The sequence below is a fragment of the Myxocyprinus asiaticus genome, chromosome 9 (assembly GCF_019703515.2).
Source record: "Myxocyprinus asiaticus isolate MX2 ecotype Aquarium Trade chromosome 9, UBuf_Myxa_2, whole genome shotgun sequence".
In the NCBI taxonomy this organism is placed as follows: domain Eukaryota; kingdom Metazoa; phylum Chordata; class Actinopteri; order Cypriniformes; family Catostomidae; genus Myxocyprinus; species Myxocyprinus asiaticus.
The window spans coordinates 16,760,697-16,783,802 of NC_059352.1; the positions used below are offsets into that span (position 1 = coordinate 16,760,697).

General features: G+C 42.3%; 1 protein-coding gene across 1 annotated transcript in view; it reads left to right on the forward strand.

Annotated features, from left to right (window-relative positions):
* Positions 1 to 23,106, forward strand: part of LOC127446133 (sodium channel protein type 8 subunit alpha-like) — an 89,276-nt gene that overhangs the window by 60,097 nt on the left and 6,073 nt on the right. Inside the window, exons 18-26 of the mRNA XM_051706809.1 lie at positions 4,663 to 4,780; positions 7,493 to 7,647; positions 9,153 to 9,326; positions 11,900 to 12,022; positions 15,941 to 16,225; positions 16,507 to 16,560; positions 16,655 to 16,792; positions 17,156 to 17,260; positions 22,716 to 22,986. Coding sequence (XP_051562769.1) covers positions 4,663 to 4,780; positions 7,493 to 7,647; positions 9,153 to 9,326; positions 11,900 to 12,022; positions 15,941 to 16,225; positions 16,507 to 16,560; positions 16,655 to 16,792; positions 17,156 to 17,260; positions 22,716 to 22,986 — 1,423 coding nt within the window. The remainder of the gene's footprint in view (positions 1 to 4,662; positions 4,781 to 7,492; positions 7,648 to 9,152; positions 9,327 to 11,899; positions 12,023 to 15,940; positions 16,226 to 16,506; positions 16,561 to 16,654; positions 16,793 to 17,155; positions 17,261 to 22,715; positions 22,987 to 23,106) is intronic.

Below are 23,106 nucleotides of genomic sequence, written 5' to 3' on the forward strand. Positions count from 1 at the left end.
GTCCCAAGATGGGCATGGCACAACGGGCCCATGACTGCATTGGCACATCAACTGCCTCGAGTTGCTGGCAATTCTGCTCGCCCTGCGGAGGTTTTGGCCATTGATCCAGGGCAAGCACGTGTTAGTTCGGACAGACAACACGGCAACGGTAGCATATGTCAACCACCAAGGTGGTCTGCACTCTCGTTGTATGTCACAACTCGCCCGCCGTCTCCTCCTCTGGAGTCAGCAGCACTTCAAGTTGCTGCGAGCCACTCACATCCCGGGCAACCTCAACACTACAGCGGATGTGCTGTCATGGCAGGTTACCCTCAGGAGAGTGGAGACTCCACCCTCAGGTGGTCCAGCTGATTTGGAGTCGATTCAGACGGGCACAGGTGGACCTGTTCGCCTCCCAAGAATCCTCCCACTGCCCACTCTGGTACGCCCTTACCGAGGGCCCCCTCAGCATAGACGTGCTGGCATACAGCTGGCCCCCTGGCCTGCGCAAATATGCGTTTCCCCCAGTGAGCCTACTTGCACAGACCCTGTGCAAGGTCAGGGAGGATGAGGAGCAGGTCATCCTTGTAGCACCCTACTGGCCCACCCAGATGTGGTTCTCGGACCTCACGCTCCTCGCGACAGCCCCCCCTGGCGAATTCCCCTGAGGAAGGACCTTCTTTCTCAGGGATGGGGCACCATCTGGCACCCATGACCAGACCTCTGGAATTTCCATGTCTGGCCCCTGGACGGGATGCAGAAGACCTAAGCAGTCTACCACCCGCGGTGGTAGACACGATCACTCAGGCTAGGGCCCCCTCTACGAGGCGCCTGTATGCCTTTAAGTGGCATCTGTTCGCTAAGTGGTGTTCTTCCGACAGGTAGACCCACAGAGGTGAGCAGTCAGATCAGTGCTTTCCTTCCTGCAGGAGAGGTTGGAAGGGAGGCTGTCCCCTTCCACCTTGAAGGTGTACATTGCCGCCATAGCAGCACACCACGACGCAGTCGACGGTAAGTCCTTAGGGAAGCACGACCTGATCAGGTTCCTAAGAGGTGCCAGGAGGCTTAATCCCTCCAGACCGCGTTCCCTCATGGGACCTCTCTGTAGTTCTTCAGGGTCTACAGAGAGCCCCCTTTGAGCCTTTGCAGTCAGCTGAACTTAAGGCACTCTCCTTGAAGACTGCCTCCTGACTGCGCTCACTTCCATCAAGAGGGTAGGAGACCTGCAAGCGTTCTCTGTCAGTGAAACGTGCCTGGAGTTCGGTTCGGGCTACTCTCACGTGATCTTGAGACCCCGACCGGGCTATGTGCCCAAGGTTCTCACGACCCCTTTTAGGGACCAGGTGGTGAACCTGCAAGCACTGCCCCAGGAGGAGGCAGACCCAGCCCTGTCGTTGCTGTGTCCAGTGCATGCTTTACGCATCTATTTGTATCGCACGCAGAGCTTTAGGATCTCTGAGCAGCTCTTTGTCTGCTTTGGTGCACAGCGGAAAGGAAGCGCTGTCTCCTAGCAGAGGATCACCCACTGGCTCATTGACGCCATAACTATGGCATATCACGCCCAGGACATGCTGCCCCCGGTAGGGCTACGAGCCCATTCTACAAGGGGTGTAGTGGCCTCCTGGGCCCTGGCCAGGGGTGCCTCTCTAACAGACATTTGCAGAGCAGCAGGCTGGGCAACACCCAACACCTTTGCAAGGTTCTACAACTTCCGGGTGGAACCGGTTTCGTCCCAGGTAGTGGCACGCAATACAAGCGGATAAGCCCAGGATAGCCGGCCGGTGTATCACTTGCACATAGCGCCTTCCACCTCTTTTTGAGCTGAAGACGTGCGCCATTAATTCCCAGTAGTGTTCACAAACTTTGTTCCCTGGTTGACTTCCTCCGAGCCCTGTGGCAGCCGAGTTTTCGGAGAGACTCGCTGCCGGCCCAGTACACGTGCTAACTAAGAGTCCTGTTCTGGGGTAGGTGCTCTGCATGTGGCGGTTCCCTGTAAGGCTAACCCCATGCGATGTATATCTTCCGCTAATTCGTTTCCCTGTTGGCAAACTGCGTCTTCCTTGGGCAGAGCCCCTCTGCCCCAGTCTCCATGTTTGTAGTAACTCCTCCCCCGTTGGGTAGGATCTACATTGAAGACTCTCCACATGGTCGGAAAGACCAAGTGACGTATTTTTCCACTTAAATATCCCCCCCTCTCTTTGGGCGAGGTGTGGTCTCCGCGGTGTCCTCCCCTTGGGAGGGACACCCCCCGAATAGACCTGGTGGCCCAGCCGGATAATCCCCCTTCTTTTTTAGGGAGTGGGAAAAAAGAAGGGGAAAAGAGGCCATGACTGGGTTAGCCTGTCTCTATCTTTTGGGTAGTCGACTTGTCCCCAAAGGGCCATTCGACACTCATAACTATGTTGGGTGAGGTTACGTGTCCACCTGGTGTGCTGGCTAAGAGGCACACAGTGGTCTGCCCGCCACACACCGCCAGTTCATGTAACACAGTTCAGCCAGTTGTGGCATTTCGTATAGGGAACCCTAGTGTCACTACATCGACACAACATCGGGTGAGTGACAGATAGGGAACGTCATGGTTACTTGTGTAACCTCCGTTCCCTGATGGAGGGAACGAGACGTTTTGTCCCTCCTGCCACAACGCTGAACTACCCACTGAAATGGCCGGACCTTGTCTCGGCTCCTCGGCATAAAACCTGAATGAATGGTTGCATACCAGCTCCTTTTATACCCGTATGTCCGGGGGAGTGGCATGCAAATACCACTCGCCAATTTTCATTGGCCTTTTATCAAAGACCAGAGGTGTCTCGGGCTCCCAAGAGTGACCTCTAGTATCACTACATCGACACAACGTCTCGTTCCCTCCATCAGGGAACGGAGGTTACACAAGTAACCATGACGTTTTCCAATGGACTTTTTTAATAATAAGGATCAAATGGGCAGATTCAGTTCATATCAAGCTTTACTGGCAAGATAAACTTAAGTGTTCATTTATAATGCATCAGACACAATACATTCAGATATAAACCAAATTGAATGCTGAAGCTTAATTTGCTGAAGTTTTAAATCTCAAAGCTATTATTTTCTCTGTCTGCTGTTCAGTCTGTATCGCACACATGCTGGGTCTCTCTGGTGCGGTTTCGCTTTTGACCCTGGGTCAGAGTGTTTTCGGGTGATGCGAAGAGATATGGCAGCTTGCACGTATCTCTCCCACACCTGGCTCCCCCGCTGGCGGGTGAAGTCTCTATTCTCCATACAGTAAATCTGCTATATATATATATATATATATATATATATATATATATATACAGCTCCGGAAAAAATTAAGAGACCACTACAAAATTATTAATTTCTCTAGATTAGGTATGGTTTGAGTAAAATGAACATTTTTGTTTTATTCTATATACTACTGACAACATTTCTCCCAAATTCCAAATAAAAATATTGCCATTTAGAGCATTTATTTGAAGAAAATGACAACTGGTCAAAATAACAAAAAAGATGCAGTGTTTTCAGACCTTGAATAACGCAAAGAAAATCAGTATTTATTGGAATAACCTTGATTTTCAGTCACAGCTTCATGCGTCTTGGCATGCTTTCTACCAGTCTTTCACATTGCTGTTGGGTGATTTTGTACCACTCCTGCTGCAAAAATTCAAGCAGCTTGGCTTTGTTTGATGGCTAGACAGCATGCCAAGGCTCGTGAAAGGTGTGATTGGAAATCAGAGTTATACCACCAATTATTGATTTCTGAAATCTTCCTAAGTTAAAACATAAGTATTGTGTTGTTTATAAATGAAAATGAACTTGTTTTCTTTGCATTATTCGAGGTCTGAAAACACTGCATAATTTTGCAAGTGGTCTCTTAATTTTTTCCAGAGCTATATATGTATATATATGTACTGTAATATAAACAACTGTAATCTGTTTGTTTTATTAAGTATTTATATCTTCATTTTTCATTTCAATAAGTAGTAGTAATGCAACGATACTACATTACATGCATCAAGTTCAAGGGTGCACTATATAAACATGCATAATTTCTAAAAACTGATCTTGTATCACAATTTAAATGTTATGATGGTTGCCTAGTATATTTTGCCCTTTTAGTTGTAGCTGTACTTAAAAGTAAATACATGTATGATCAGATGTGCAATAACATAATATGCAACAAAAGTAAATCAATAAGACCACCTAATTTGCATAAAATGCAGCAATAAGTCATTCATCACTGTCTGATTTGCATATGTAGATGATAGTTTTCAACCTTATTAATTCAGTGAGTGTCGAGTCAATTATTTCTTGGGTAGAGTGAATGCTTTCTAGTGGGTAAGACTATGAAATTGCTGATACTCATGTGCTGATATCAGCTTACAATGCATCTTACATTTGGGGAGTTCTGTGGACTAACAGACCCATAGAATTCTCTCACTCAAGGTGGGAGGTTTTATGGAAACTATTTAGAAGTGATTGGAGAGCTCACGCACTTCACCTTGTGTTGACCTTGTTGTGACCCTCTGAATTTTATGGAAAGCTCCCATTAAATGTAATAAATAAAATAGGAGTGGAAGGCCAAATGATACACTTCTATTATATATATATATATATATATATATATATATATATATATATATATATATATATATATATATATATATATATTATCTGTATTTTTCCTTACAGTTGGATGACACCAGCTCTTCAGAGGGAAGTACCATTGACATAAAGCCTGATGAGGAAGAAATGGCTGTAGTGGAGGTGGTGGAGGAGTACTTGGATCCAGAGGCCTGCTGGACTGATGGTAAGCAATCACCAAGCAATGGTGTTTGTTTTGCATGCAAGTGTTTGTTTTTGCATGCAATCTCCCTCTGTTAAATTCCAGTATCCCAGTGTCTGCATGAGTAGTCAGTGTGTTGTACATGTTATGGTTCATTGGTAGAGTTTTATATTTGTTTAATCTCAAATGCATAGTATATAGTACATTAGGGTTGTCATGATACCAACATTTTAGTTGTCAATAAAAGTGAAATTTCATGATTTGCTCTACCAATTTAGATACCACAGGCAAGTAAGCATATCATGGCAAGTAATCAGTCAGTAATATAATAATAATAATAATAATAAAAACTAATTACAAGAACAAATAAAGACAACAGAACAAAGATTTAAATGAAATATACAGTAATTTTTCTTTTTTCAGGAATCCAACAGTTGTATCAAGTAAACACTCAAAAACTGAACAAATTGCTTAAATAAGTGGTATAGTCTTCACTATGGGATTATTATAATTATAATTAATAAATGTACTAAAATTATTGTGCCAAGAGCACCCCTGCACAGTAGTCAGTGCTGCTGCTGTTCTACAAACATTTAGACTTGTTTCCTGCTCTGACCCTTCAGCATTCAGCTGTCAATGCTAGAGATTAATATATTGATCGCTGTTAAAGCGTTTATTAACCTAATTTGGCATAACAGTTTCATTATGTTCTTTCCATGGTATTGATGCATTTTGAGGAGTAAAATCTGTGTACATGTATTTTGCTGCTAGTATATTCCAAATGGACTTCCGAACCCAACTTCTCTTTTTATAATGCCTGGATAATATAACAGTGAAGGGACAATGATATAAATACACGTGGAATAATGTACATTAAGAGTAACAGGTATAGTATAAAATATGATGCATCACATTAAAAATTAATATAAAAGAAATCACTGACTCACGGTCTTGTTTTTGTTGAAATTATTGCATATCTGTATTGAATTCAAGGTTTCTTTTGCATGGTTATAAAAGAGAACTATCCTTGCTATAAAAATAGCAGTGTGGTTCTACAATTAATTTGTCTTCAGTAAAATATTGCATGTAAAGAGTCTTTTTATGGGATATTTTACTGCGAGCTTAGTGCAAACGAATTACCGAACCTTTTTAATGCCATGAGAACATAAGAGGCACATTGAAATACATATTAAATAATGTACATTAAGACAAAACACCAGGTCTTTATGTTTATGAACATTTATTATACTATATGCTATAGGCCTAATAGTAATACTGCTTATAATACAGTATTATAAGCAGACTTTCAAAAACAGACCGGGTATGTTTGCATTACAAAGTGTTCATGAACTGCAACTATTACGTTATGTATTGAATTACATTACCATCAATGACAATTATATGGCATAATAATAGATATTATACATGGCTTAATATAAAACTTATATGTTTACATATTTAAGTTTGTCAGTACAAAACAAATATTCTGTCAACTATTACGTTCAATGCTGGTGTTTGCCAGTTGATTAGTTCCACCAATGTGCTGGATTGAGCGTTTACCTGTGTCTGGATTGAGCAACTGCAGCGACTCTGGAAAAATTACAAAAAGCTCTTATCTCATTGGTCAGTCAGTTTTCATCGCAGTCCGAAGAAAAAAAAAAATCTGACTGCTCTCCGTAAAAAAAACCTCAGATTGTTGGTGGACGATTTGTTGGATCTGTTGTGAATAGTTGCATGGGAACCCATTGTTCCGAGTCAAAAGCTCTTTCGGAACGAACATTCGCACCGAAAAAGCAGAAGCAGATAGCCCTTAACACACATAAGACACAGTAGGTTAAGCTTACATAAATAACTCTACATGAATAACATTACTGTGAGGTGCGAGTGCTCTTCACGGAGCACATGTGCATTGAAAGCAGCCACTATTGAGTCAAAAAGCATGTTGGTACTGAATTGAGTTGGTACTTAGTACTACCAGTACTGTAGAAAGACTGGTATTGTTTTTAAAGGTGCGCTCAGTAATTTTTTATGCCTATTGTCTTGGACTTACACTGACACCTAGGGGCCTGGATGCAGCATCATTCAAAAACAAAGGCTTCAGTTAAGAAATCAGGGGTGGTTCTAGGGTCAGTGTGGATATTCGGGGCTTAGCCCAGACCTCTGTGGATACATATGAGGCCATCCTTTGATGAAACATTAGAATATAATACAAAATGTTTACAGTATATAAAATGTAATAATATAAAATGTTTTAGTATCAACTTTATACTTAAGCAGTACTTCTGACATCACAACAAGATTATAAAAACATTCGTGGCTTTACAGAAAACATTTGTGGCTAAAGCCCCGGTAGCCAAGCCCTAGCGCCGCCCATGGTAAAAATGTATTAATTTAATCCATGAGTGGAAGTGTCTAATAACAGTGCGGTTACTGAGATTAAGCGAGTTGTATTTGGCTGATCATGTGGTCATATCATGTCAGCCCCCATGAGGGGACCCTCTCCATTTAGATTAACAGCTTTTAAAAGGTTACTGATATGACTGTCTTCACCTCATGTGAGTACTCATGATTTTATACATGTTTCAAAATTAAGATTAATTTCTTAAGGAGTCCAACTTTTTAAATGAGGAAAAAATACTGAGTGCACCTTTAATTTTAGTATCGACTTGGTACCGCCGGCGCTTTTGACATCCCTACAGTACATATTTCATAGTGTATGTGTAATGTGTTTTTCAGGTTGTGTGGCACGCTACAAATGTTGTGACGTGCCCATTACTGAGGGCTGGGGAAAGTACTGGTGGTTTCTGAGGAAAACCTGCTACCTTATTGTTGAGCACAACTGGTTTGAGACACTCATCATTTTTATGATTCTGCTCAGCTCTGGAGCTCTGGTGAGGACACACACACACACACACACACACACACACACACACACACACACACACACACACACACACACACACATATATACTGCACCATCTGAAAAAGTAAAAGTTTATGTTATTTGATATTGCTCTCTCAATAAAGTTGTATAATAACCCTGATGCACATGGTACAGAGACAAATGCTTCAATATTAAACTAGATCAAATATTTTACCCAGTCCCCAATTTGTAAGCGTTTATTGCATTTCTGAAAATCAGTAATATGACTCTAAAAAGTACTTGGTTTTTGACCATTAAGTTACACTTAAAAATGTCTGAATGTCACGGCATTATATACAAAATATCAAACCAAGTGACATCTGCAAAAAAATGTGACTAGACTTTTTCTTTATTTTTTTTATCAGAACTAGCTTCACTTTGTGAGACATTTTAGCAATTACTTTTAACCAGTTGGTGTCAAGGTGATTTTAATGGTTGTATGAAGTCAGTTCCTACCTTACAAACTTATTTTTGTGAAATGTTTTGCTTGAAAAGTGTGTTTGTGCTACTTTGCATATATGCCACTTTGTTTGATATTTTGTTATATAATGCAAAGGCATTCACACATTTTTAAATGTGCCTTAAGTGTCCAAATATTTTTAGGGCCATTGTATATGTAGGTGCTGTGAGAATTAAGACAGCAGAGAGATTCTGGAACAGTTTTATAAGGTACACAGTTTTTCTCATTCGTACAATTATTGTTGTATTAGTGCAACACTAAACACTACAACATAGTTCCACTGGTGCAGGTAGACTTTAATGTGATTTAGGCTGCATAACTTGCTGTGTGGTATATGATCTATGTAAGTAGCTAATGGCTATCACTATATTGCACTGTACTGGCCCCTCCACCTCAGCAGTCTGTCTTGGGGCTACAGTATCTCAGGTCTGCTTTTAGGGACCATAGCCAAATGCTGTAGAATAGGCCCCACATGCAGAAGATGCTGCTGCTTGCTCACTGCTACTGTTAGAGACTGTGGCCAAACTCCCACTTAAGTTGAAGTGTGAGCCAGTGAAAGTGATGTTGCAGTGCCACACTTTGGTGATGTCAGGGACTGAAAGTGAAACGCTATTGTGAGAGAGCAGATAAAACACTCTTCTTCAATTTAAGCACATACATATTTGATTCACAAAGCATAACAACATTTGCTTATCTAATTCTTGATAAAACCGTTAATTGTACTGAATCACGTCACCATCAATGACTATTATATGGAATAATAATAGATATTATACATGGCTTAATATAAATCTTATGTTAACATATTTAAATTTGTCAGTACAAAACAAATATTCTGTCATAATTGACTAATGTTTATATTGTTCAAAACCCCTACTTTATGTCTTCTGTGCGATTAACCACTTTTATAATACTTTTATTGTGATTTAGCGATAAAGTTTTAGGTGGACTGTTCCTTGAAAATTGAAATTTAGATATTACTGTTAAAAATCCCTCTCTGTTTTGTTGACTAGGCATTTGAGGATGTGTACATTGAACAGAGGAAAACCATCCAGATCATTCTAGAATATGCAGATCGAGTCTTTACGTACATCTTCATCCTGGAAATGTTACTGAAATGGGTGGCCTATGGCTTCGTCAAGTACTTCACCAATGCATGGTGCTGGCTGGACTTCTTCATTGTGGATGTAAGTAACTTACCATATCCATAATATCCATATTTCACTGTCTTTATCCTTTAAAATACACTACATGTAACACTACACTTATGATGGACTTATGAATGATGTAGTAGTTTTGAATAAGTCATTGTGTATTTTCAAGTTTTTTTGTCCATCATTTATTTTATTTGTCAATGTAATCAATGCAAAATGTTCTTCTATTCTATTCCATTTGGCCCTTATGATCTGTTCCAAGGTGGTCAGTGTCTGAAGGCAGGTCTTAAATCATTCATTAGTCACGTTCATAAAGTTTGGTAATGCAGAAGTAGTTTTACTCTTGGTATATATTTGATGGAAATGTACTGAAAATATTTTTATCAGCATTTATGTTGTATTTTATGTAAATCTTTTCAAACGGTAATCCTAGATATATTATAGATCATTTCTCCCTTTAATAACAGACATCAGAATCAGCATAAACGATTTACTTTGAATCTTAGATATTTGAACATATTCACCCAGAAATCATCAAACTTACAATCAGAAAATTTCTTTCCACATATTTAAATTAGAGCTGTCAAAATTAATACATGGGATTAATTAAAAAAAGTTTAATGTGTTAATTTTTATTAATCTCGATTATTGCATTTACCGTTAATACAACATAAACCAGCATAAACACTGGCTGGAAGGAGCTTTTAATTCTATTTTTTGTACAAAACAAGCCTAGATGGAACTTGTGACAGAAACAAGTATTTTTCAGCCTATGTAAGGCACATTTAAATAACCACAGAAGCACGTCAATTCTTAAATTTAACCAAAACGCAGAATGAGACGTTTAACGATTGCTGTAACAAAGCGGATAGCCACAGTCTGCTGGCTGATTAATATTGTGGAGGATGAGAGTTTAAAAGATTTAATGCCCATTGCAATGAATATGCAACCTATGTAGGGACTAGTTCTTTCAATTAGTCGAACCTCACTTTGTGAAACGTTTAATGTTATTTGAACTGGTGCTATTTTAGTGCATTTCTATCTTTATACTTTGAAAGGCTTTGTTAAAATTTTTTTATAAAGCATTATTATGTTACATGTTGTTTTGTTTTCTTTCCTAAGAAGGAACTAAATGCATTTTGAAAGGAAAATAATTATAATAAGAGAAAAATTTCAGCACTTTTAAAATCTGCGATTAATCACGATTAACTACGGAAAATTGTGATTAATCGTGAATAAAAATTTAATCGACTGACAGTACTAATTTAAATATATAAATTTATATAAATTATAAATCAATTCAGTCATTTGAAATTTTTAGTATTTAATATGGCTCATTAATTTTGCTTTCCAAGATTCAAGTTACTAAATTCAGTGTAAAATTCAGGTTCAAAATCCAAGGATAACTCTGTGGGTTTGCATAAAAAGCTAACATGTCTATTTTAATGAGTCTATCGAATTTCATACCACAACATAAATATGTTTTATTAATATTAGCAAATATTACTAACTTTAAACCTTTCTAAAAGATAGTGATTTCATTGATTTCCATTTCTTTATGGATCTTGGTAGAGTGGTGGTAGTACTTGAAAAACACTGGGCTTTTCACTTAGAAAAACTGAAAGGGGAAAAATATAATGGAAAACAGAATTTTCCTTGCTCTTTTGAAATGACAGATATAAAAGTGATGGTGAAAAGTGGTGCAAGAAACCTTAAATATTATTGCTACATAAGTATAATATGTTGGCCCTTTATAGCATCTATCAAACAGAAGTATTCAGTCACTCAGAAATACAAAAGTGTGTTTGATTACACACTGTAGTTGTATGTGGGACAAAGAGTGTATGAAATTCCTAAACATACGTGTTTTCAAATTGATAGTTTATTGTCCCTGACAGGCACTGTAACCTTGTCTCTCTATAGTGCTGATGGACACAGAGGGGGCCTGAGGGGGCATAAGAGGGGCCGGGAAGTGAGGGGCCAGGGTAAGGTCTCTGTTAGGAATCTCTTGTTCTTTTACAGGAGTTCCTCCCTCTCTGCTTCCTTACTCTCCCAAACCACCCTGTTAACCTAACGACTCTCGAATGGTCGTGTGTGTACCGTATGCGGTTCGTGTTTGTATGTATTGTGCATATTTTGTGTGTACACAGTACAGTGGATGTGCTTGTAAGTTTGTGAACACCTCTTCTCTAAATGTGTCCCTTCACCTCTCTTTTTTTGTATTTCTCTATTTGCAACTCAATCTCAACCACAAGTTTCCTTCCAGGTTTGCTGTAAGCTGCTTTCCAAGCATCATCTGCCTGCAATACCAAAAACCAATCACATACTAAGATTAAAAATGCAAACATTTGGGTCGCCCAACATACCTACAACCCCATGTTTAACCTTAATCTCTCTCCTCTCTCTGTTTTTGAATACACATATATGCATACATACATGGGCATACCCTTGTATATGTATGTTTATATCTGTTATTATATACTACCTGTCCAGCTCAGTGTCAACATAGGGTCCTCTCTCTTTCTCCCTGACGTCCTCCTTGACTCTAACACTTTGGCCCATCTCTTTCTCTTTCTTTCTCCCTTCCTCTTTCTCTCTTTGTATAGGTGTCTATAGTCAGCCTTATAGCTAATGCGCTGGGCTACTCAGACTTGGGCCCCATAAAGTCCCTGAGGACTTTGAGGGCTCTCAGGCCCCTGAGAGCTTTGTCCCGGTTTGAGGGCATGAGGGTAAGGTCCAGGACTGCCCTATGCATGCCAGTCACTCTGTGAGAACACGGCTGCATGCTGAGAAAACACCATTGTGCAGAAAGCAATACCAAAGCTACAGAGGAATAAGCAAACCTATTGGGATTCTGGAAATCCAAATTACATTGTATTGGCTAAATCTACTTTTCAAGTGCATGTATTTAAAAACATATCCGCATGAAAAAACGTTTTCAACATTGCGTCATGATGCAGCTGAAATATTACGATTTGTCTTCATTTGAATGATTTGGTAGATTTCAGCATATTAAAAAACAATCCTTTCCCTTTCAACTGACACCGCAACTAATCTTATAGCAACTTTTGGGGAAACTTATGGTTTTAGAATAAAGAGAAGATGAAAACATCAGGGGATATGTAAAGCTGCCTCATCACAACCATGTTTTGTTCTGTTTTTATTTTTTATTTTTTATTTTATTGGGCCAAGATCACTGCCATTCATGCAAAAGCATTAGCTCAAGGCCTGTTTGTGATGTTTCTAGCATCCAAATGCCTCAGAGGTTCACTGTTTCTCTCAAAGTATCTCTGCCATTTGCTCAAGTCTATCTTCAATCTGAACCGCAGTTTCCATGCTTTGTCTTCACCATGCTCTCTCGTGCACCCCAATATCCACCAATTCCTGCATCCTTACTCCACTGCACTGACCTACTCCAAACAATACAAAATAATGTAGAAAAAGGCAAGAAACACTTTTTTGGTTTGTTTATCATGTGGGTAAGCTGTTTTCCTTCAGGTGCGTGAGCTAGTTTAGCAAAAACCTTTGCCTTTTTTTTTTTTTTAAGATGGTTCAATGGTTTAGATGGCAGTATGTTAGGATTAAATATCAAGAATACAAGCCAGGTAATTTGAGCAGATATAGAGTCAGCATGGTCCAAAATGTCAGAAAATTTGTATGTATCAGTCTGTGTTATTATACAGTAGTTGAGTTTTTATTTGTCAAAATAAGACATTATTTCGTAGTCTTCTAAGCAATACTAATGACTAATAATAACTAATACAATGAAAACATCAGTAGCAAGACATGAACAGAACTCTTTCTAAGTTGTTTTTATTGGAACAATTACAGAATCATCTTTTTAAAGCTTTACATAGCAACACTAGGCTATTGTGGCTTGACACTGTTTTTTCACAAATGTTACTGTTCCTTGTTTCCACTCAGTTGTTCATAATCTGGCTTCATCTGCTCTTTCACATTGCATATCATGTAGAATGCATGTTCTTAAAGGTGCAAGCAAAAAGCCATGTTCCCCTCTAGGTTCTATGTTGTAGCCAGTCACTGAGATTGCATAAACAACTCAATGACTCTTCGAGTATATACTAATTGCACAGTAGATTTCCCAAATTTGTTGATCAAGCTTGTCTGACTATCATGGCCTGGTTAAGAGTATATACAAGAGATTAAAAGTCAGTGCTTACGCAGCTTTTAATTTACACTTACACTTTTCTACACTTTAAAATATCATAGATAAGTAGTGCTATAAATATGTTACATTAATTTATGAAGGATTTTGGAAACCTGAATTGAATCATTCATGAATGAGTTAGTAAAATTGTTAACATGGTTAACTATCCATGTAACTGAATAAAGGGGGACCATGGCTGCTGCAAGGACTCAGGCCTGCATGCGCCGTTACTATTTGAGCTTCACCAAATCAGACAGTGCTCTCGCATCACCTCTTCTATGTGTACCGTGAGAGAGGAGGGCAAGAGTCTTCCTCTACAATGTCTCCCTTTACATTTCTACCACTAACTGGGTGGGGATTTTTCTCTTAATATCTGGGTTCTGGCTTTCATAACACTAAGCAGCATACTGGTATTGCAGGAGGAAAAAACATGTTCGGCTATTACCACTAAAATAAATTTATTTTTAATCACAGAAATTATGACAAACCGGGGGAATTTATGTGACATGTAAAGTGGCAATGGTCTACAAATGTAACTGAAATTCCAGTTTTTCTCTGGATATGGCCAGTTTGCTATTGCTTTTTTCCTCACAACTTGATAAACCCTTGTCCAGTGCAAAATTGCTACCCATTCAAATATTGTTTTGAAGATTAAAGTGCCCATTTTAACAGAATTCTGGATTCTTTGGATTTTACATTAAACTCTTTTAAAATAACTACACAGAATTACTAGTCAATCATATGGTCCTATATCAAATTTACATACATTTTAGCCAATCATCTGAATGGGGAACAGTATGAGACTTGCACATGTAGTAAATGAGTCTCGAGAAACAGACAAACACAGAGTGTGTGATATCCAGTGTTTAATTCACAGAGAGAACAGAGAGAAATCAGTGCTCCTATTGTACTTTAATCTCAGCAAAAATATCTCATTTGTATTTTTTGTTACCATGTTAAAATATGTTACCTTCCAGTTTACCAAACATTTTATACTAACCATTTAAAACAGAAAGAGTTTTCTTGTAGTTTGTCTATATCCATTGCCACATTCGTGTTGAGTTATTTTTCAAAATCTATAATGTGACAAATTTAAAAACACTGAATTTCCATTTGGGGATCAATTTAGTTTCTTACAATTTATTTATGATGCCATACCAGTTTACATCTTAGTGTTATCTTTATGATATGTTAAGTTACAATATATTTACAGTATCTCTATGCGCTTGTATTAAAATATCCATCATTAGGAGTTGAAAATGAAAGAAAATAAAAAATGCACGAAAATCTACTTTCTCAACTTGTTTGGACACTCATATTCATGATACTATTTTCGTATGCATACATCCATAGATAATGATCTACAAATGGCCATATGTTTAAAACTCTCAAAAGATTACTGCAATTCATGCATAGTCATTTAACCTTAAAAACAAAACTTCTAGATATTGTTCTTAAACAGATTCAAATTAATTGGAAAAGTGCCAAGAAGCTAAAAAAAATTACTATAATGACAACATGAGTAGATGCCTTCATGGATGGAGAATTTGAGTGTTTCAAAAATAGTTTGGAGATATGCATATTAAATGTTTAGCATTTGAACATCAAAATAGTTTTGTTTTGTTGTTAAAGGAATAGTTCATCCAAAAATATAAATTCTCTCATCATTTACTCACCCTCATGCCATCTCAGATGTGTATGACTGACTTTCTTCTGCTGAACACAAACAAAGATTTTTAGAAGAATATTTCAGCTCTATATGTCCATACAATGCAAGTGAATGGTGACTAACAATTTGAAGCTCGAAAAAGCGCATAAAGACTGCATAAAGGTAATCCATACAACTTCAGTGGTTTAATCCATTTCTTCTGAAGTGACGCAATAGGTTTTGGGTCAGAACAGACCAAAATATAACTCCTTTTTCCCTATAAATCTTGACATCAACAATAGCCCTGTCAATCATGATTTCATGCTTGATTACACATCCTAGCGTAATCTAGTGCTCTGCGCATGCATCAAGAACTGGGAAGTGTAATCGAGCTTGAAATCATGATTGTGTCTAGGGACTGCAATGGCAAGAGGTACAGTGAAAAAGAAGATTACATTTTGGTCTGTTCTCTCCCAAAATCAATTAGATCACTTCACAAGACATTAATTAAACCACGGGAGTCAAATGGAATACTTTTATGCTGCCTTTATGTTCTTTTTGGAACTTCACAATTTTGGTCACCATTAACTCGCATTATATGGAGCTGAGATAATATTTTAAAAACCTTTGTTTGCATTCTGCAGAAGAGAGAAAGTCATACACATCTGGGATGGCATGAGGGTGAATATATTATTTTTGAGAATTTTCCCTTTTGGGTGAACTATTCCTTGAATATACCAGTCTCTTGATGTAATAGACTCTAACACCTCTCTCTCTCTCTCTCTCCCTTCCATCTCCGTTCCCACTCCCCCAATCTGGGTTTTCCTGTAGGTTGTTGTGAACGCTCTGGTGGGTGCCATTCCCTCCATTATGAATGTACTGTTGGTGTGTTTGATCTTCTGGCTGATCTTCAGTATTATGGGTGTCAACCTGTTTGCTGGAAAGTACTACTACTGCTTCAATGAGACTGCAGAAGAGTATTTTAAATCTGACGTGGTCAACAACAAGACAGAATGCTTTGCACTTATTGAAGCAAACCACACAGAAGTGCGTTGGAAGAATGTAAAGATCAATTTTGATAATGTGGGCGCAGGATACCTGGCACTCTTACAAGTGGTGCGTACATTTCTTTGTCATATTTTGTCTGGAAGCTGTTTGAATACCTAAAACAGGGCTTTATGCTTTGGAGTACAGTGATCCTTGTGCTAACTACTTGTTCAATAAATGCAAATCTCTATTAATCTGTTCAAATACAAGGAACCCTAAGATAATTTAACTTAGTAACCATGTAAACACACAGTACCCTAGTGTATAGCAAGCATAAATCAGATTGATTTCTGCTATAGTACATACTGTAGCTGTGGTCAACTCTGATTTTCACTCTTTGTCTGACTTAGGCCACATTCAAAGGGTGGATGGACATCATGTATGCGGCTGTGGATTCCAGAAGGGTGTGCATGTTTATCACTGTTTTTTGGATCTTTTTAAACAATGTGTTACTATTTTATATTTGATGTGTCACTTTTTGCTAACTGCTATTTGCAGGTTGAGGACCAGCCTGTCTATGAGGGCAACATCTACATGTATATATACTTTGTCATCTTCATTATCTTTGGCTCCTTCTTCACTCTGAATCTCTTCATTGGTGTCATCATTGACAACTTTAACCAACAGAAGAAAAAGATAAGTGTCTAGACTCTTCTTGTTGTTAGTCTATCTTTTGTTCTTTCACACTTTATCTCATTCTCTCCATATTATAAACCACTTTGTCACTAATTTCTGTAAAAACAAAATTAAAGGGATTGTTCACCCCAAAATGTAAATTCTGTCATCATTTACTCATCTCATGTTGGTCCAAACCTGGATGACTTTCCTTTTTTGACAGAATTTGTGGTGAACTATCCCTTTAAAATGTATCCTTTCAGTTTGGCCTTAATGTACTATAATACAGTGTTTCCATTTGGAAATCTGGCCCTTTATGTGAGCATATAAAAAGAGGTTAAGTAAGATTATCAGGTTGTAACCAGTACTGTTTTGTCCCTATACTTTGGAGGTCAGGATATCTTCATGACAGAAGAACAGAAAAAGTACTACAATGCTATGAAGAAGCTGGGCTCTAAGAAGCCCCAGAAACCCATTCCTAGACCACTGGTAAGCATACAGATAAAGCTGGCTCTACACATGTCACACATGCAGACTCTTTTGCTGAGATCTCGCTCTCTTCAGTCAGAGGTATGACAAACTTGCTGATTAAAAATGGTGGATGGGTGACACACATAACGACTCACCGCAACTATCTCTGATCCATGTCACGTGGAGCATGGCAAAATAACATGAGCAAAATTGCAATTGCAATAGAGTGATCTGGGGTGTTTTCAGACCTGTAGCTTGCTTGATTGTTCTGAAATAGGGGCTAAAATAGTTACAATGTTGCATTTCCTTCATGGTTAATTTGGCTTTCACAAGGGTCACTCTTAGGAGCCCAAGACACCTCTGGTCTTTGATAAAAGGCCAATTAAAATTGGCGAGTGGTATTTGCATGCCACTCCCCCGGACATACGGGTATAAAAGGAGCTGGTATGCAACCACTCATTCAGATTTTCTCTTCGGAGCCAAACGGTCATGCTCACTGAGCTGAATTCCCATGACTCTTCATTCACCTCTGCTGGATCTGACGGCGCATTTCAGCGGCTTCTCCCTCCTCTGCACTGGTGCACTGCAGAGAATGCCCCTGGGCACTTCGGCAGAAATAAAAAGAGTATATTTCTCTAAAAGAGTATATTTCTCTAAAAGAGTATATATCTCTAAAAGAGCGGCACACACGGAACGTCTTTTTAAAGATGCGTCTTTTTAAAGATGCCTTTCCTTTGTGTGTTATTCCTGGTTGCGCTCGTTATCTCTCGCTTTCTGATGGTCACGATCACTGTCTTTCGTGTCTGGGCACTGCACTCGCGGAGACAGCATTCGTGGATGGGTCATGTACTCATTGCGAGAACATGTCCATGGCAACGATGCGGTCGCGGCTTGCCTTCATAAGAAAGCAAGCCACCCCAGAGGCTCCCGGCCTCGGTCCTTCTACCCACGGGTATGAGGCCAGCGCGGCTAGCACTGGGGGCGATTTGGGGACCCCAATGGGACTGCCTCCGCCGGGTATCCCCCCACGGACCTCCCATTCCCCAGCACGCTCATCTACCCCGATCGGGCTTCCGGATGAGTCCGCCGGCTCGTCTCACAGCGAGTTCGACCTCTTATTCGGAGTCCGCGAAAGTGATGAGCTGTCGAGCGCAGCATCGGAGAGCGGGCTCATCCAGTCGGATGCAGAAGCCTCAGCTGGGCTCCTCCCTTCGGGTGCGATTGCCCAGTCACAGGCTGACGCGGAGATGACAACATGCTTTCCCGGGCAGCCACTCAAAGCCATGCCCCGCCCCCGTTCCTTTCTTCCCAGAAGTGCATGAAGAGCTGACAAGGTCATGGGCACTTTTTACTGCCCGGTCCCGATCTTTCAGCTTCCCCGCCATCGAGGGTAGTGAGGGCTATTCGGCAATCCCCCTGGTGGATAAAGGTGCTCGTGGTGCTCCTATGCCGCCATCTGGCGCAGGCGCCCAAAGCTCCCGTCCAAGACCTGTAGGTTTACGTCGTCTCTGACGGCCAAGGCCTACGGTGCCACTGGACAAGCCGACTCCGCCCTGCATGCCATGGCTCTCCTGCAAGTCCGCCAAGGTGCTAAAGGAACTGCACGAGGGTAGTTCCGCCCTGGGATTGATGCAGGAGCTGCACTCGGCGACTGACTTCGCTCTCCGGGCAACGAAGGTCACAGCGTGGTCTCTTGGGTGGGCGATGTCCACCTTGGAGGTCCAGGAGCACCACCTTTGGCTCAACCTGGTCGAGATGGGAGAGGCCGACAAGGCATGGTTCCTTGCTGCCCCCATTTCCCAAGTTGGCCGGTCTGGCGACACCGAGGACTTTACCCAGAATTTCTCAGCAGTGAAGCAGCAGACGGAGGTTATCCGGCACATCCTGCCCCAGCGCGGCTCAAGATCCCGCACCCCGTCTGCTTGTCGCCAAGGGCGTCCCCCTGCGGTGACTGCACTGGCTCTGCCGCTGCCCGCCCCTGCGTCCCGGCCCCGGCATGGAGCCCACCACAGGAAGCAGATGCCACCCGTCTCGCGGCAGCCAAGAACCCACGAAAGGCTTCGAAGCGCCCCTGAGATGGGTGACCCAGGGACAACGAAACCTGCTGCTCTGGAGCTGGTAAGCAGACCACTCCATCCCCCGGTTGAGGGCCGGGAGAAGAATCTTTTGTTACGTTTGCATTTAATTGCGCTGCATGCCCAAGTGGCTGCAGTACCCAAGAGTTCAGCAAGAGCAGTTTCCTTGTTCCCTGGGTCACGTATCCGGTGTGCACGGCCGTCATCACAACCATCGTCCACCACTCTATTTGGCAGGTTTGGTGCTCCAGCTGCGGTCTCCCCACCCTTGAGCGCCCAGCAGCTGTGGCACAAATGGACAGGCCTCTTCCTCCCCCATCTCAGGCTGTTCCGGGGATGGTCAGAAGGAGCCAGGTAAGTACTTCGATGTCCCTGAACTCAGCACGGCCACGACACGGTGTGGCACCTCAGGGCCGCGAGGCCCCACCCGCCGGTACATCTGACGAGATTGTCCCTCCGTCCGAGATGAAGAAGGGGTTTTACAGCCTCTAATTCATTGTACCGAAAAAAGGCAGTGGGTTGCGGCGAATCTTGGACTTGCGAGTACTGAACCGGGCTTTACACAGACTCCCGTCCTAGATGCTAACGCAATGATGCATTCTAGCGAGCGTCCGGCATCAAGATTGGTTCGCGGCGGTAGACCTGAAGGACGCATACTACCACGTCTCGATTCTACCTCGACACACACCCTTCTTAGGGTTTGCATTCGAGGGCCAGGCGTATCAGTACAAGGTCCTCCCTTCCAGTCTGTCCTTGTTCCCTCACGTCTTCACGAAGGTCCTCACGCTCCTCGTGACAGCCCCCCCCCGGCGAATTCCCCTGAGGAAGGACCTTCTTTCTCAGGGACGTGGCACCATCTGGCATCCGCGACCAGACCTCTGGAATCTCCATGTCTGGCTCCTGGCGGGACGCGGAAGACCTAAGTGGTCTACCACCCGCGGTGGTAGACACGATCACTCAGGCTTGGGCCCCCTCTACGAGGCGCCTGTATGCTTTAAGTGGCATCTGTTTGCTAAGTGGTGTTCTTCCCGACGGGAAGACCCCCAGAGATGCGCAGTCGGATTGGTGCTTTCCTTCCTGCAGGAGAGGTTGGAAGGGCAGCTGTCCCCTTCCACCTTGAAGGTGTACGTTGCTACTAAAGCAGCACACCATGACACAGTGGACGGTATGTCCTTAGGGAAGCATGACCTGATCATCAGGTTCCTGAGAGGCACAAGGAGGCTGAACCCCTCCAGACCTCACCTCGTTCCCTCAAGGGACCTCTCTGTAGTTCTTCAGGGTCTACAGAGAGCCCTCTTTGAGCCTTTGCAGTCAGCTGAGCTTAAGGCACTCTCCTTGAAGACTGCTCACCTGACTGCGCTCACTTCCATCAAGAGGGTAGGAGACCTGCAAGCATTCTCTGTCAGCGAAACGTGCCTGGAGTTCGGTCCGGGTTACTCTCACATGATCTTGAGACCCCGACCGGGCTATGTGCCCAGGGTTCCCACGACCCCTTTCAGGGACCAGGTGTTGAACCTGCAAGCGCTGCCCCAGGAGGAGGCAGACCCAGCCCTGTCGTTGCTGTGTCCGGTGCACGCTTTATGCATCTATTTGGATCGCACACAGAGCTTTAGGATCTCTGAGCAGCTCTTTATCTGCTTTGGTGCACAGCGGAAAGGATGCGCTGTCTCCAAGCAGAGGATCGCCCACTGGCTCATTGACGCCATAGCTATGGCATATCACGCCCAGGACGTGCCGCCCTCTGTAGGGCTATGAGCCCATTTTACCAGGGGCGTAGCGGCCTCCTGGACCCTGGCCAGGGGTGCCTCTCTAACAGACATTTGCAGAGCAGCGGGCTGAGCAACACCCAACACCTTGCGAGGTTCTACAACCTCCGGGTGGAACAGGTTTCATCTCAGGTAGTGGCACGCAATACAAGCGGATAAGCCCGGGATAGCCGGCCGGGTGTATTGCTTGCACACAGTGCCTTTCACCTCCTCTAAGCTGAAGACGTACGCCATTAATTCCCAGTAGTGTTCACAAACTATGTTCCCTGGTTGACTTCCTCCGAGCCCTGTGGCAGCCGAGTTTTCAGAAAGACTCGCTGCCGGCCCAGTACACGTGCTAACTAAGAGCCCTGTTCTGGGGTAGGTACTCAGCATGTGGCGGTTCCCTGTAAGGTAACCCCATGCGATGTATATCTTCCCCTAATTTTTTTCCCTGTTGGCAAACTGTGTCTTCCTTGGGCAGAGCCCCCTCTGCCACAGTCTCCATGTTTGTAGTAACTCCTCCCCCGTTGGGTAGGATCTACCATGAGACTTCTCCACATGATCGGCAAGACCATGTGATGTATTTTCCACTTAAATATCCCCCCTTCTCTCTGGGTGAGGTGTGGTCTCCGCGGTGTCCTCCCCTTGGGAGGGACACCCCCCTACTAGACCTGGTCGGCCCAGTCGGATAATCCCCCTTTTTTTTTAGGGAGTGAAAAAAAGAAGGGGAAAAGAGGCCATGACTGGGCTACCTATCTTTTAGGTAGTAGACTTGTCCCCAAAGGGCCGTTCGACACTCAAAACTATGTTGGGGGAGGTTACATGTCGGCCTGGTGCGCTGGCTATGAGGCACACAGTTGTCTGTCCGTCACACACCGCCAGTTCATGTAACACAGTTCAGCCAGTTGCAGAGTTTTGTATAGGGACCCCTAGTGTCGCTACATCGACACAACGTCGAGTGAGTGACAGATAGGGAACGTCGTGGTTACTTGCATAACCTCCGTTCCCTGATGGAGGGAACGAGATGTTGTGTCCCTCCTGCCACAACGCTGAACTACCTGCTGAAATGGCCGGACCTTGTCTCGGCTCCTCAGCATAAAACCTGAATGAGTGGTTGCATACCAGCTCCTTTTATACCCGTATGTCCGGGGGAGTGGCAAGCAAATACCACTCGCCAATTTTCATTGGCCTTTTATCAAAGACCAGAGGTGTCTCGGGCTCCCAAGAGTGACCCCTATTGTCACTACATCGACACAACGTCTCATTCCCTCCATCAGGGAATGGAGGTTACGCAAGTAACCATGACATTCTTATGAGTGACAGAAGGATTTTTTCAAACAAATCAGATGTGTTTTTTCAGTGCTTGAAGCCATTGACTCAGCAGGGAGTCCCAACGGTCAAGTGATTAACACCTCCCGCTGAGAGGTACTAATGGACGCTCTGTCTCCCTCTCCCTGGCCGGTGATTGTGTTAATAAGGCTAACACCTGAAAATCATAGGAAAAATCAGCTAGTGTAGAGCCAGCTTAAGGCATGAGGCCATGCCACCACCTTGGTATTGAATATCTTTGTAAAGTCAACGCTTCAGTGTTTTCTTCTACTCATCAACCTCTCTTCCTCTGCATTTCTTCCTCTTCTCCTTTTCTTACAGAACAGTATCCAGGGGATGGTATTTGACTTTGTCACACAGCAGGCCTTTGACATTTCCATCATGATACTCATTTGTCTTAACATGGTAACTATGATGGTAGAAACAGATGACCAGTCAGTGGAGACGGAGAACATCCTGTACTGGGTCAACTTCATATTCATTGTAGCCTTCACTGGCGAGTTTGTTCTGAAACTCTTTGCTCTGCGACACTACTATTTCACCAATGGCTGGAACGTCTTTGACTGTGTTGTTGTCATTCTGTCCATTGTGGGTGAGTGCTATGTTTAAATGGGATTTCATCAATAAACTGATGTTTGTATTGGGGTGTTAAAGGAATAGTAAACCCAAAATGAAACTCACCTCTTATGTTGTTTCGAACCCGTATGACTAT